The sequence below is a fragment of the Pseudophryne corroboree genome, chromosome 1 (genome assembly GCF_028390025.1).
Source record: "Pseudophryne corroboree isolate aPseCor3 chromosome 1, aPseCor3.hap2, whole genome shotgun sequence".
NCBI lineage: Eukaryota > Metazoa > Chordata > Amphibia > Anura > Myobatrachidae > Pseudophryne > Pseudophryne corroboree.
The window spans coordinates 1,144,402,445-1,144,419,164 of NC_086444.1; the positions used below are offsets into that span (position 1 = coordinate 1,144,402,445).

General features: G+C 45.8%; 1 protein-coding gene across 1 annotated transcript in view; it reads right to left on the bottom strand.

Moving 5' to 3' along the window:
- Window positions 1-837: 837 nt before the first annotated feature.
- HGFAC (HGF activator) overlaps window positions 838-16,720 on the bottom strand; it is a 283,953-nt gene continuing 268,070 nt past the window's right edge. The window contains exons 13-14 of the mRNA XM_063924262.1: window positions 15,927-16,075; window positions 838-3,087 (exon numbers count right to left, since the gene is read on the bottom strand). Coding sequence (XP_063780332.1) covers window positions 2,911-3,087; window positions 15,927-16,075 — 326 coding nt within the window. The 3' untranslated portion in view covers window positions 838-2,910. The remainder of the gene's footprint in view (window positions 3,088-15,926; window positions 16,076-16,720) is intronic.

The window sequence follows — 16,720 nt, forward strand, 5'->3', positions numbered from 1 at the left end:
TTAGACAATTTCTATTCACACTGCAGTTCTTGATGGACCATTCTGAGGAATTTTTAATTACGTAGTGAGTTTCACCTGCTTCTACTCGGTGGCCAATCAGGGGAAGTACTTGGCTTTTTTGTTTGTACTGTACCTGTGGGCGCATTTGTACTACTATGGTGAATGAGAAATTACTTTTGATTGGATGGCCACCCATTAAGTAAATGGGCTTACCAGACATGAACTAATTTTCATGTTCAGTTAATGAATCACATTGGATAAAGAAAAGAAAAAAGATTATAGTAAACTAATTTCAACATTCCACTAAACTACTGAAAAAATTATGGGGCCAGGGGTTTGGGCATACTGAACAAAAGAAATTGACGCCAAGCATCAACAAAGGAGGCACTTCTATATCTTATTAATAAGATTAATTACCTATTAATTACCTATTTTTACGTTACAAATCAGGATAGTGACTTGCATCATTTTGCATTTGAAAATGGTGCCATTGCAGCATTTTTCCCTGTGTATTGCATTTAATCATACCTCCCAACATGACCCTCTCCAGGAGGGACACAATGCACTGCTTCTGGACTTTTCTCATCATTTATAATTGCAGACACCTGTTTTGAACAGGTTAATGGATAAGAATGGTGTTTCACCACAAGTGATGGCAATCCTAAATTAAGAGTGAAGTCCAGGAGCAGAGCATTCTGTCCCTCCTGGAGAGGGTCATGTTGGTAGGTATGATTTAATAAATCCATCAATTTGAAAACGGGCAACAAAAAAAAACTAAGCAGAAAGCCATTGCAACTTCATAAAACTTCTTCCCCCCAAACCCAGAAAAAAGCCCACTAACATTTGAGGTTTGCTTTAATAACTCACTATAGTAAAGATATTGCAATCTGAAGCACATTTACAGACTTATAACAGAAATGTCAATATTACATTGTGTGGGGTATTTGGAAATTTGCATTGAGCATCCTCAGAAAATGGGCGCATGCCAGTGCGGGTGAAGTTGTGGTCATACATATTTCAATTGCAGCTACATGTAGGACTAAAGAGGAGGAACTGGGAGGCAAGACTATTCTCAGGTAAGCGCAGTTCAGTGATGGCGTGTTACCGCCAATGCGGGATAGGCGGAGATGGATGTACATATAAATATGCTTGTATGGTGGAGTATCTTTTGCACCTGGTAGAGGGAAGTGTAAATGTGCATTGATGATAATGATGATGATGATGAGTAGTAGTAAACCATGAGTGTGCTCAAAACTGCACATCAATGCATATGGGCGAATATACTCATTTTCCAATGTACGATTCTCCTGAGCAATGCACACCTGATTTACTTCCAAAGTTGCATCGGACCATTAGACTTTACTGACATTACATTATTTTGGGGTTCTTAAACATGAGCGCTTCCTGTGCCATTATTCCATCAATCTGTGGTGCATTCAGACGCTTCAAAATGCAACCAGAACACAACTCATTGCACAGGATATTGGCCCAGGTGCCATTATTCCATTTTCGGATACCTTGGGCGCAGTGATAGCTTCAGAGGTGGGGCTGCAGCACAGTCCAAACTTCAAATAGGGGAGCCTCACCAACTGCCACCCCAAACACTGAGAAACATCGCCGGCCGGGCCTCACTGGCAGTTGGTGTGGCTCCCCTATTTGAGTTTTGGACTGTGCTCCAGCCCCACCTCTGTAACTGCTTGGGCCTGATTCAAAGATTTATGTAAATTCAATAATTACATAAATTCTGATATTTAATGATCTATGCATGCTCTACGCATGTGCAGATCAGGTCCTGTGATGTCAGTTGTGGTGCCCCAAAAGCATGCAGCATGCTGCTGGCGTTTGGAGGCAGCTACAGGCAGCATTCCAGAAAATGGGGGCAAGTCGGCCCTATTTTCTGGGCATGGTGAAGCCAGGGGCTGTGTACTTGGATGCAGTTTTACTGGCCCTGGCAGCATCATTTTGCTGGATATCCTGAGTAACTGGAGGATTCCTTAGATGTCTGATGGTCACGCATAAGGGGGGTCATTCCGAGTTGATCGTAGCCCTGCAAAATTTTGCAGGGCTACGATCATGTCCATAGTCATGCGGGGGGACGCCCAGCACAGGGCTATCCCATCCCGCATGTCAGTGCCGGCCCCGCCGCACAAAAGCATCGCACAGTGGCAGGGCACAGCGAAGTGCAGAAGCATCGCACAGCTGCAATGCTTTTGCACTTTAGGGGTAGCTCCCGGCCAGTACAGCTTTAGCGTGCTGGCCAGGAGCTACTCTCCGCCCCCCGCACAGTCCGGCCACACTTGCGTTGGCCGGGCCGCGCCCACGAAAAGGCGGCCAAACGCTGCCGTTTCGTCCCCCCCACCCAGCGACCACCTCTACCTGTCAATCAGGCAGAGGCAATCGTACCGCAGTGACGGCCTTCGGTCGTCTGGCATGCGCCGGTGCAGTGCGGCACCGGCGCATGCGCAGTTCTGACCCGATCGCAGCGTGCGATCGGGTCAGTATGACCTCAAAGATCCGATGCTGGGCCTTTGGCCACACAGCAGCGGCTCTCAAAAGCCTGCAGGGGGTGTGTTTTCATTTATGTACATAGACACAGCGGTTGTGCTGATAACAATAAGGGGGCTTTTTATTATTCGTGCTATTAGGGCTCCTCAAAAATATAATTTTTTAAGCAACAATAGCTTTAAAAAAAATGTGATCTACACGTGCGATTGCGAGGTCTATCCACGCGATCAGATTGCAGTATTTTCCATATTACAATTCAAATTTGGGGATTCAAGGCCATAATGAAGAAGTTTATTTGGAGTCATAAATCCTGTGCCAGCAAGCTTACTATGTTCAATCTATGACAATTATAACTTCAGCATGTTTATTATGAAATAAAAAGATTAAGATGAGACCACCATACAGTTATCTTTTATCGGTTTTCTTAGGCATAGTTTTGCTACTGATCCACTGCAGGTAGTTGGAGACTTTTGTGTACACTCCGGGCTTGTTGAGTCTGCCGCATCCATCTCCCCAGCTGACAATTCCGTACAGATAGAAAGTCTTATCCTGCTCACACGCCAGCGGTCCTCCAGAGTCACCCTGAAACAACAACAAGTCGCTGTCTAGCCAATGACACACTTAATCCTGTCCGCATGATCCCTAGCTACAGAAGTCTGTCCTGGCTTACAAATAAACTAAAAGTTCTACCTACTGAGATAGCATGTACCTACATTACTGAGATAGCATGTACCTACCTTACTGAGATAGCATGTACCTACCTTACTGAGATAGCATGTACCTACCTTACTGAGATAGCATGTACCTACCTTACTGAGAAAGCATGTACCTACCTTACTGAGATAGCATGTACCTACCTTACTGAGATAGCATGTACCTACCTTACTGAGATAGCATGTACCTACCTTACTGAGATAGCATGTACCTACGTTACTGAGATAGCATGTACCTACCTTACTGAGATAGCATGTACCTACCTTACTGAGATAGCATGTACCTACCTTACTGAGATAGCATGTACCTACCTTACTGAGATAGCATGCACCTACCTTACTGAGATAGCATGCACCTACCTTACTGAGATAGCATGCACCTACCTTACTGAGATAGCATGCACCTACCTTACTGAGATAGCACGCACCTACCTTACTGAGATAGCACGCACCTACCTTACTGAGATAGCACGCACCTACCTTACTGAGATAGCACGCACCTACCTTACTGAGATAGCACGCACCTACCTTACTGAGATAGCACGCACCTACCTTACTGAGATAGCACGCACCTACCTTACTGAGATAGCACGCACCTACCTTACTGAGATAGCACGCACCTACCTTACTGAGATAGCACGCACCTACCTTACTGAGATAGCACGCACCTACCTTACTGAGATAGCACGCACCTACCTTACTGAGATAGCACGCACCTACCTTACTGAGATAGCACGCACCTACCTTACTGAGATAGCACGCACCTACCTTACTGAGATAGCACGCACCTACCTTACTGAGATAGCACGCACCTACCTTACTGAGATAGCACGCACCTACCTTACTGAGATAGCACGCACCTACCTTACTGAGATAGCACGCACCTACCTTACTGAGATAGCACGCACCTACCTTACTGAGATAGCACGCACCTACCTTACTGAGATAGCACGCACCTACCTTACTGAAATAGCACGCACCTACCTTACTGAGATAGCACGCACCTACCTTACTGAAATAGCACGCACCTACCTTACTGAGATAGCACGCACCTACCTTACTGAGATAGCACGCACCTACCTTACTGAGATAGCACGCACCTACCTTACTGAGATAGCACGTACCTACCTTACTGAGATAGCATGTACCTACGTTACTGAGATAGATTGTACCTACCTTACTGAGATTGATTGTACCTACCTTACTGAGATAGCATGTACCTACCTTACTGAGATAGCATGTACCTACATTACTGAGATAGCATGTACCTACCTTACTGAGATAGCATGTACCTACCTTACTGAGATAGCATGTACCTACCTTACTGAGATAGCATGTACCTACCTTACTGAGATAGCATGTACCTACCTTACTGAGATAGCATGTACCTACCTTACTGAGCTAGCATGTACCTACCTTACTGAGATAGCATATACCTACATTACTGAGGTAGCATGTACCTACATTACTGAGATAGCATGTACCTACATTACTGAGATAGCATGTACCTACCTTACTGAGATAGCATGTACCTACGTTACTGAGATAGCATGTACCTACCTTACTGAGATAGCATGTACCTACGTTACTGAGATAGCACGTACCTAGGTTACTGAGATAGCATGTACCTACCTTACTGAGATAGCATGTACCTACATTACTGAGATAACATGTACCTACATTACTGAGATAGCATGTACCTACATTACTGAGATAGCATGTACCTACCTTACTGAGATAGCATGTACCTACATTACTGAGATAGCATGTACCTACATTACTGAGATAGCATGTACCTACATTACTGTTTAAGGGGACACCAGGAATGTCACCTGTGTATATTTATTTATACTATACTGTACGTAGGGCCTGACGCTGAGTCGCATACAGGTCTATGCAGTCGCATCTAGTGAGTTTTAGCAAACCGTGCATGTGTTGTAGCAATCTCCAAACCATGTTGAGTCAGACGACTCTCTGTCATTTCCCTCTGTTAATGAAGTAGGCGTTTCCGGGTGTCAACTGGGTGGCAATTTTGGCGTATGCACAGAATATTGTTGTTGGCATGTAGTGGGCTTATTGCAAGAATGACATCACATTCTGAGTTCCAAGGGGATACCTACTTCAGACAAGTCTCTGGACCCAGTATGGGGTAGGTGTAAGGGGGTGCCGGTGTCAGGGACTGCATCGGAAGATGCCGCCAAGCCAAATACCACCAGACATTCTGAGCAACCATAGGGTTACTCAGCCGATGTCCACTTGGTGACGGATTAAAGCTGCAGCCGCTGGGCATCTCAATAGCCAGTCCATCGGCTGCACCATAAGCAGAATTTCGAGGTAGCGACTGCGACTCAACTCTGAATCATCCCCTCTATACAGTAATATTCAATTACACTATTTAGAGTGACTTATTTGCATATTATTTCTAGTGAGTAGCGCTTATTTACTGAAGAGCTTGTCCACACTGGTGGTTTGTAGTATTGTAGCAATAAACAGCACAGGATTTTCACAGGGGTCGATTCCACATTTGCTGTTCACAATGTTCAATAATGTATCTATATACTCTGTATACACCTCCGGGAAGGGATATGCAAATGACCAGTGCTAGGGAATGGGATGTCTCAAACTAACTCCCCAACATTTATGAGTGGTCCCATCAGAGCCGGTCCTAGGCATAGGCAAACTAGGCAATTGCCTAGGGCATCTGGTATGCCTAGGGGCACAAGCAGCTTCTGCTGATTAAAATAAGAATTTACTTACCGATAATTCTATTTCTCGGAGTCCGTAGTGGATGCTGGGGTTCCTGAAAGGACCATGGGGAATAGCGGCTCCGCAGGAGACAGGGCACAAAAAGTAAAGCTTTAGGATCAGGTGGTGTGCACTGGCTCCTCCCCCTATGACCCTCCTCCAAGCCTCAGTTAGGTACTGTGCCCGGACGAGCGTACACAATAAGGAAGGATTTATGAATCCCGGGTAAGACTCATACCAGCCACACCAATCACACTGTACAACCTGTGATCTGTACCCAGTTAACAGTATGATAACAGCGGAGCCTCTGAAAAGATGGCTCACAACAATAATAACCCGATTTTTGTAACTATGTACAAGTAATGCAGATAATCCGCACTTGGGATGGGCGCCCAGCATCCACTACGGACTCCGAGAAATAGAATTATCGGTAAGTAAATTCTTATTTTCTCTATCGTCCTAGTGGATGCTGGGGTTCCTGAAAGGACCATGGGGATTATACCAAAGCTCCCAAACGGGCGGGAGAGTGCGGATGACTCTGCAGCACCGAATGAGAGAACTCCAGGTCCTCCTTAGCCAGGGTATCAAATTTGTAGGATTTTACAAACGTGTTTGCCCCTGACTAAATAGCCGCTCGGCAAAGTTGTAAAGCCGAGACCCCTCGGGCAGCCGCCCAAGATGAGCCCACCTTCCTTGTGGAATGGGCATTTACATATTTTGGCTGTGGCAGGCCTGCCACAGAATGTGCAAGCTGAATTGTATTACACATCCAACTAGCAAAAGTCTGCTTAAAAGCAAGAGCACCCAGTTTGTTGGGTGCATACAGGATAACAGCAAGTCAGTTTTCCTGACTCCAGCCGTCCTGGAACCTATATTTTCAGGGCCCTGACCACATCTAGCAACTTGGAGTCCTCCAAGTCCCTAGTAGGCGCAAGACACCACAATAAGCTGGTTCAGGTGAAACACTGACACCACCTTAGGGAGAGAACTGGGGACGAGTCCGCAGCTCTGCCCTGTCCGAATGGACAAACAGATATGGGCTTTTTTGAGAAAAAAACCACCAATTTGACACTCGCCTGGTCCAGGCCAGGTCCAAGAGCATGTTCACTTTTCATGTGAGATGCTTCAAATCCACAGATTTGACTGGTTTTAAACCAATGTGTTTTGAGGAATCCCAGAACTACGTTGAGATCCCACAGTGCCACTGGAGGCACAAAAGGGGGTTGTATATGCAATACTCCCTTGACAAACTTCTGGACTTCAGGAACTGAAGCCAATTCTTTCTGGAAGAAAAATCGACAGGGCCGAAATTTGAACCTTAATGGACCCCAATTTGAGGCCCATAGACACTCCTGTTTGCAAGAAATGCAGGAATCGACCGAGTTGAAATTTCTTCGTGGGGCCTTCCTGGCCTCACACCACGCAACATATTTTCGCCACATGTGGTGATAATGTTGTGCGGTCACCTCCTTTCTGGCTTTGACCAGGGTAGGAATGACCTCTTCCTGAATGCCTTTTCCCTTAGGATCCGGCGTTCCACCGCCATGCCGTCAAACGCAGCTGCGGTAAGTCTTGGAACAGACATGGTACTTGCTGAAACAAGTCCCTTCTTAGCGGCAGAGGCCATAAGTCCTCTGTGAGCATCTCTTGAAGTTCCGGGTACCAAGTCCTTCTTGGCCAATCCGGAGCCATGAGTATAGTTCTTACTCCTCTACGTCTTATAATTCTCAGTACCTTAGGTATGAAAAGCAGAGGATGGAACACATACACCGACTGGTACACCCACGGTGTTACCAGAACGTCCACAGCTATTGCCTGAGGGTCTCTTAACCTGGCGCAATACCTGTCCCGTTTTTTGTTCAGGCGGGACGCCATCATGTCCACCTTTGGTAATTCCCAACGGTTTACAATTATGTGGAAAACTTCCCCATGAAGTTCCCACTCTGCCGGGTGGAGGTCGTGCCTACTGAGGAAGTCTGCTTCCCAGTTTCCATTCCCGGAATGAAACACTGCTGACAGTGCTATCACATGATTTTCCGCCCAGCGAAAAGTCCTTGCAGTTTTTGCCACTGCCCTCCTGCTTCTTGTGCCGCCCTGTCTATTTACGTGGGCGACTGCCGTGATGTTTTATCCCACTGGATCAATACCGGCTGACCTTGAAGCAGAGGTCTTGCTAAGCTTAGAGCATTATAAATTTACCCTTAGCTATATTTATGTGGAGAAAAATCTCCAGACTTGATCACACTCCCTGGAAATTTTTTCCTTGTGTGACTGCTCCCCAGCCTCTCGGGCTGGCCTCCGTGGTCACCAACATCCAAAACTGAATGCCGAATCTGCGGCCCTCTAGAAGATGAGCACTCTGTAACCACCACAGGAGAGACACCCTTGTCCTTGGATATAGGGTTATCCGCTGATGCATCTGAAGATGCGATCCGGACCATTTGTCCAGCAGATCCCACTGAAAAGTTCTTGCATGAAATCTGCCGACTGGAATTGCTTCGAAGGAAGTCACCATTTTTTTACCATGGCCCTTGTGCAATGATGCACTGATTTTAGGAGGTTCCTGACTAGCTCGGATAACTCCCTGGCTTTCTCTTCCGGGAGAAACACCTTTTTCTGGACTGTGTCCAGAATCATCCCTAAGCACAGGAGACTTGTTGTCGGGATCAGCTGCGATTTTGGAATATTTAGAATCCACCCCTGCTGTTGTAACAGTATCCGAGATAGTGCTACTCCGACCTCCAACTGTTCCCTGGACTTTGCCCTTATCAGGAGATCGTCCAAGTAAGGGATAATTAAGACGCCTTTTCTTCGAAGAAGAACCATCATTTCGGCCATTACCTTGGTAAAGACCCGGGGTGCCGTAGACAATCCAAACGGCAGCGTCTGAAACTGATAGTGACAGTTCTGTACCACGAACCTGAGGTACCCTTAGTGATAAGGGCAAATTTGGGACATGGAGGTAAGCATCCCTGATGTCTCGGGACACCAGATAGTCCCCTTCTTCCCGGTTCGTTATCACTGCTCTGAGTGACTCCATCTTGATTTGAACCTTTGTAAGTGTTCAAATTTTTTTAGATTTAGAATAGGTCTCACCTAGCCTTCTGGCTTCAGTACCACAATATAGTGTGGAATAATACCCCCTTTTCTTGTTGTAGGAGGGGTAATTTAATTATCACCTGCTGGGAATACAGCTCGTGAATTTTTTCCCATACTGCCTCCTTGTCGGAGGGAGACCTTGGTAAAGCAGACTTCAGGAGCCTGCGCAGGGGAAACGTCTCGACATTCCAAACTGTACCCCTGGGATACTACTTGTAGGATCCAGGGGTCCTGTACGGTCTCAGCGTCATGCTGAGAGCTTGTCAGAAGCGGTGGAACGCTTCTGTTCCTGGGAATGGGCTGCCTGCTGCAGTCTTCTTCCCTTTCCTCTATCCCTGGGCAGATATGACTCTTATAGGGACGAAAGGACTGAAGCTGAAAAGACGGTGTCTTTTTCTGCAGAGATGTGACTTAGGGTAAAAACGGTGGATTTTCCAGCAGTTGCCGTGGCCACCAGGTCCGATGGACCGACCCCAAATAACTCCTCTTCCTTTATACGGCAATACACCTTTGTGCCGTTTGGAATCTGCATCACCTGACCACTGTCGTGTCCATAAACATCTTCTGGCAGATATGGACATCGCACTTACTCTTGATGCCAGAGTGCAAATATCCCTCTGTGCATCTCGCATATATAGAAATACATCCTTTAAATGCTCTATAGTCAATAAAATACTGTCCCTGTCAAGGGTATCAATATTTTTAGTCAGGGAATCCGACCAAGCCACCCCAGCTCTGCACATCCAGGCTGAGGCGATCGCTGGTCGCAGTATAACACCAGTATGTGTGTATATACTTTTTATGATATTTTTCCAGCCTCCTGTCAGCTGGCTCCTTGAGGACGGCCCTATCTATAGACGGTACCGCCACTTGTTCTGATAAGCGTGTGAGCGCCTTATCCACCCTAAGGGGTGTTTCCCAACGCGCCCTAACTTCTGGCGGGAAAGGGTATACCGCCCATATTTTCTATCGGGGGGAACCCACGCATCATCACACACTTCATTTAATTTATCTGATTCAGGAAAAACTACGGTAGTTTTTTCACATCCCACATAATACCCTCTTTTGTGGTACTTGTAGTATCAGAAATATGTAACACCTCCTTCATTGCCCTTAACGTGTGGCCCTAATAAGGAATACGTTTTTTTTATTCACCGTTGACACTGGATTCAGTGTCCCTGTCTGTGTCGACCGACTAAAGTAAACGGGCGTTTAAAAACCCCTGACGGTGTTTTTGAGACGTCTGGACCGGTACTAATTGTTTGTCGGCCGTCTCATGTCGTCAACCGACCTTGGCGCGTGTTGACATTATCACGTAATTCCCTAAATAAGCCATCCATTCCGGTGTCGACTCCCTAGAGAGTGACATCACCATTACAGGCAATTGCTCCGCCTCCTCACCAACATCGTCCTCATACATGTCGACACACACGTACCGACACACAGCACACACACAGGGAATGCTCTGATAGAGGACAAGACCTACTAGCCCTTTGGAGAGACAGAGGGAGAGTTTGCCAGCACACACCAAAAACGCTATAATTATATAGGGACAACCTTATATAAGTGTTTTCCCTTATAGCATCTTTTTTATATATTTCTAACGCCAAATTAGTGCCCCCCCTCTCTGTTTTAACCCTGTTTCTGTAGTGCAGTGCAGGGGAGAGCCTGGGAGCCTTCCCTCCAGCCTTTCTGTGAGGGAAAATGGCGCTGTGTGCTGAGGAGATAGGCCCCGCCCCTTTTTCGGCGGCCTCGTCTCCCGCTCTTAACGGATTCTGGCAGGGGTTAAATATTTCCATATAGCCCCCGGAGGCTATACGTGAGGTATTTTTAGCCAAAAAAGGTTTTCATTTGCCTCCCAGGGCGCCCCCCTCCCAGCGCCCTGCACCCTCAGTGACTGCCGTGTGAAGTGTGCTGAGAGGAAAATGGCGCACAGCTGCAGTGCTGTGCGCTACCTTAAGAAGACTGAGGAGTCTTCTGCCGCCGATTCTGGACCTCTTCTCGTTTCAGCATCTGCAAGGGGGCCGGCGGCGAGGCTCCGGTGACCATCCAGGCTGTACCTGTGATCGTCCCTCTGGAGCTAATGTCCAGTAGCCAAGAAGCCAATCCATCCTGCACGCAGGTGAGTTCACTTCTTCTCCCCTAAGTCCCTCGTTGCAGTGATCCTGTTGCCAGCAGGACTCACTGTAAAATAAAAAACCTAAGCTAAACTTTTCTAAGCAGCTCTTTAGGAGAGCCACCTAGATTGCACCCTTCTCGGCCGGGCACAAAAATCTAACTGAGGCTTGGAGGAGGGTCATAGGGGGAGGAGCCAGTGCACACCACCTGATCCTAAAGCTTTACTTTTTGTGCCCTGTCTCCTGCGGAGCCGCTATTCCCCATGGTCCTTTCAGGAACCCCAGCATCCACTAGGACGATAGAGAAAATGATATGTGGCATGCCTATATTCTGTGTGTAGCATTTTGTATGCAGATACAGCCACAGTCGCACACAGTATATAGGCATGCCGCATATCATTTTAATCAGCAGAATCTGCTTGTGCATCCTAGCCACATAGCAATGCAAATAAGATGCATTTTCATAGAAAATAGGCACATGGCGTTAGCAGAGCTGCCAGTTGACTCACGCCAGGAACTATATGTGTCATTATGTGTATAAGGGCATTAATAATGTGTAACATTTGTGTAAGGGGCACTATGTGTGTCATTATGTGTATAAGGGCACTAATAATGTACGGCATATGTGTAAGGGACATTATGTGTGTCATTATGTGTATAATGGCATTAACAATGTGCGGCATAAGTGTAAGGGAAATTATGTGTATAAGGGCATTAATAAGTGTTGGCATAATGTGTAAGGCGTATTATGTTTATAAGGACATTTTATAATGTGTGTCATATGTGTAAGGGGCATTACTGTGTGGTATTATGTGTAACAAATGCATTACCAATGTGTGGCATTATGTGTATAAGGTGCTCTACTGTGTGGTGTAACGTATAGAAAGGGCACTACTGTGTGGTCTAATGTGAATAAAGAGCAATATGGTGTGGTATAATGTGAATAAGGAGCAATATGGTGTGGTGTAATGTGAATAAGGGACACTATTGTATGATAAATTGTGAATAAAGTTGCACTACTGTGAGGCATAATTTGAATTGGGGGTACTATTGTCTGGCCATGCCCGTTGCCAGCAAATAAACATACCTTTTTTGGGCTGTGCGAATGTGCACACTGTTTTTATTTAAATTACAGGGGGTAGGGGGGAAAAAAGGACTGCTATGGGTGAGGGGTGATGGTGCTGGGAAAGGGGTGCAGGGTCAGAGGCGGAACTAGCGGTGGTGCTAGGGGGCACCAGCCAAAATCTTGCCTAGGGCATCATATTGGTTAGGGCCGGCTCTGGGTCCCATTGTCCCAGAGAGGAGGACATCAAAGTCAGTAAATATGGCCCAAGTTTGTTTGAGCTACTAGTGCAAGAGTAAATAAGTTTACCAGTGTAAAGAGTGGCAGCCATTTAGTGTGAAAGAGCACATTGGTACTGAGTTATTAATACTGTAAAGTGCTAAAGATAACTGTGTTTATTGGGGGTCATTCCGAGTTGATCGCTCGCTGCTTTTTTTCCGCAGCACAGCAATCAGGTCACTACTGCGCATGCATATACACCACAATGCGCAGGCGCGCCATACAGGTACAAAGCGAATCGTTGCTGGGCGATGGATTTAATGAAGAATCCATTCACACAGCCGATCGCAAGGAGATTGACAGGAAGAGGGCATTTATGGGTGTCAACTGACCGTTTTAAGGGAGTGGTTGGAAAAACGCAGGCGTGTCCAAGCGTTTGCATTGTCTGACGTCAATACCGGGACCAAAAAGACTGAAGTGATCGCAGCGGCTGAGTAAGTCCAGAGCTACTCAGAAACTGCAAAAAACTTTTTCGTCCCGCTCAGCTGCACACGCGTTCGCACACTTGTAAAGCAAAAATACACTCCCCCGTGGGCGGCGACTATGCGTTTGCACGGCTGCTAAAAGTAGCTAGCGAGCGATCAACTCGGAATGACCCCCATTGTTCCTTAGCACTGGAAATCCAAAGCTACTGTTCCCTTGAATCAGGAAAGGACAGCATTAGATGCTAAGCTTATTGCTATTATCTATTGTGGATTATAAATACATGACATGCATGTTAAAAGTCAGTGATCAGTGAGCAAAAGAGTACTCCAACAACAGAACTATGCATATGTGTAGAAGTAAAGATGCAGAATAGTTTTAAGGTTTTTGTTATATTTGCTGAGTAATAATCTGTGTTGCTATTACTATGTATGTGTGTGTGTGTGTGTGTGTGTGTGTGTGTGTGTGTGTGTGTGTGTGTGTTTTGCAAAGGTTATTGTGTGTTAAAGTATAGTACATTGAGAGCATTGTGAAACTGCATCTTCCCTAGTTATAGAAAAGAGGTGCTGCAGAAGCTAAGATAAAGCAGTCTGTTTAGTTATTGGAAATCATTATTGCCCATTGCTTAGTCACTACTATTACAAACAACTGTGTTGGAACTGCTAAATTCCTTTTGTGCTAAAATCACCTGTCATATGTATGTTTATCATTATTTTCATACAGTAACCCGCTCTGGACCTACAGTGATTCTGGAAAGTATTCACAGCGCTTCACTTTTTCCACATTTTGTTATGTTGCAGCCTTATTCCAAACTGGAATAAATTATTTTTTCCCTCAAAATTCTACATACAATACCCCATAATGACAATGGGGGTCATTCTGAGTTGTTCGCTCGTTGCCGATTATCGCTATACTGCGATTAGTCGCTTACTGCGCATGCGCAAGGTTCGCACAGCGCATGCGCTTAGTTATTTTACACAAAAGTTAGGTATTTTACTCACGGCATAACGAAGCTTTTTCATCGCTGTGCTGATCGTAGTGTGATTGACAGGAAGTGGATGTTTCTGGGCGGAAACTGGCCGTTTTATGGGAGTGTGCGGAAAAACGCAGGCGTTCGAGTTGCAAAACGCAGGAGTGGCTGGAGAAACGGGGGAATGGTTGGGCAAACGCTGGGTGTGTTTGTGACGTCAAACCAGGAACGAAAAGGACTGAGCTGGTCGCAATGGCTGAGTAAGTCTGGAGCTACTCAGAAACTGCTAAGAAATTTCTATTCGCAATTCTGCTAATCTTTCGTTCGCAATTCTGCTAAGCTAAGATACACTCCCAGAGGGCGGTGGCTTAGCGTGTGCAATGCTGCTAAAAGCAGCTAGCGAGCGAACAACTCGGAATCACCCCCAATGTGAAAAAAGTTTTTTTCAGATTTTTGCAAATTTATTAAAAATAAAAAACTAAGAAATCACATGTACATAAGTATTCACAGCCTTTGCTCAATCCTTTGGCAGCAATTACAGCCTCAAGTCTTTTTGATTATGCACACCTATCTTTGGGCAGTTTCGCCCATTTCCCTTTGCAGCACCTCTCAAGCTCGTTCAGGTTGGATGGGAAGCGTTGGTGCACAGCCATTTTCAGATCTCTCCAGAGATGTTCAATCGGATTCAAGTCTGGACTCTAGCTGGGCCACTCAAGGACATTTACAGAGTTGTCCTAAAGCCACTCCTTTGATATCTTGGCTGTGTGCTTAGGGTCGTTGACTTACTGAAATATGAACCGTCGCCCCAGTCTGAGGTCAAGAGCGCTCTGGAGCAGGTTTTCATCCAGGATGTCTCTGTACATTGCTGCATTCATCTTTCCCTCTATCCTGACAAGTTTCCCAGTTCCTGCCGCTGAAAAACATCCCCACAGCATGATGCTGCCACCACCATGCTGCACTGTAGGGATGGTATTGGCCTGGTGATGAGCGGTGCCTGGTTTCCTCCAAACATGATGCCCGGCATTCACGCCAAAGAGTTTAATCTTTGTCTCATCAGACCAGAGAATTTTGTTTCTCATGGTCTGAGAGTCCTTCAGGTGCATTTTGGCAAACTTAAGGCGGGCTGCCATGTGCTTTTTACTAAGGAGTGGCTTCCGTCTGGCTACTCTGCCATACAGGCCTGATTGGTGGATTGCTGAAGAGATGGTTGTCCTTCTGGAAGGTTCTCTTCTCTCCACAGAGGAATGCTGTAGCTCTGACAGAGTGACCATCAGGTTCTTGGTCACCTCCCTGACTAGGGCCATTCCCCCCCCCCCCGATCGCTCAGTTTAGATGGCCGGCCAGCTCTAGGAAGAGTCCTGGTGGTTCCGAACTTCTTCCATTTACAGATGATGGAGACCACTGTGCTCACTGGGACCTTCAAAGCAGCAGATATTTTTCTGTACCCTTCCCCAGATTTGTGCCTCAAGACAATCCTGTCTCGGAGGTCTACAGACAATTCCTTTAAGAAATTTGCAAAAATCTCAACAAAACTTTTTTCATGTTGTCATTATGGGGTATTGTGTGTAGAATTTTGAGGGAAATTTTTTTATTTATTCCATTTTGGAATAAAGCTGTAACATAACAAAATGTGTTAAAAGTGAAGCGCTCTGAATACTTTCCGGATGCACTGTACATCCTTCTACCCCTCTTTAATAAATGTACTTGATTAGTCTATGTATCAAGGTTGTCATGTTATGTCATTTTACTGTGTGCATGAGGCTAGCTTCTCTGCTATAGTTTGAGGTGGATAAAGCTCATGGGAACATTGCCAGAGAAGAAAGAAGAGCCGCTGGAGCTGCCATCTCAGCTGTAACGTACCATCTACACCTAACGTGTCCACTACACCAACCAGTACTACACACAATGTATTATATAGGGATAAAGAAGTAACCTTGAAGCACCAGCCCTGAGTTTCTAGTTATCATGTATGCTTATGTCCCCTGTCTAGTCCTGGGAGATATACTTCTTACCTGGCAAGCATCAATGCTGCAATCAAAATATCCGGCACAAAACATATTTTCACTGAGCTCAAATCCATAGACTTCAGGGCTGCTGCATTTACTGTCAGGGATGATTGGCACCACTGCTTCTTGCAGTACATCAGCATAATCAGTAGCGTCTACAAATATAGATGTGCAAAAATAAATATTCAGAAATTTTCTTCACCTTCAGATGCTTGGTGTACCATGACTTCTGCCATTCTCAGTGGCGTCACAGATTCAGCTAACCACCCTACTAAGCAGGCGTAACAGCATAATGGCACCCTCTCATTTAACATGCATCAGAAATGCATAGATCTACCCTATTACTCAAGAACAACATTTTAATAGTATGCACACTCCTTAGTCAGTGCTACATGCAGACATTTTTCACAGGGATCCTCTGTTTCTCTTACAGCCCTCGACTGAACCAAGGGGGGCACGAAGGGAGGACCAGTCAAGAGTTTAAATTTGAGGGTCATCAGCATAGGGGTGGAGTTAGAGGCCTAAGAAGCTGATGAGGTTACCATGGGAGAAGGTGTAAAATGAGAAGATGAGGGAGATGAATATGGACCATTGGGGAACACCAACAGGTAGAGGCGGGGATGTGGTTGTTTCAGAAGACTCAGATGCAGAGCTGTAGGAGGACAGTATGAATATGAAATCGAGGAAATCAGTAGTAGTTCAGCTGTGCCCATGCGGAGAGCGTTGACAAACTAGAATATGCAATCCTGTTCAATAGTATTCTATATCAGCATGTTAGACCCTTTATTTGCTGAGTTGCA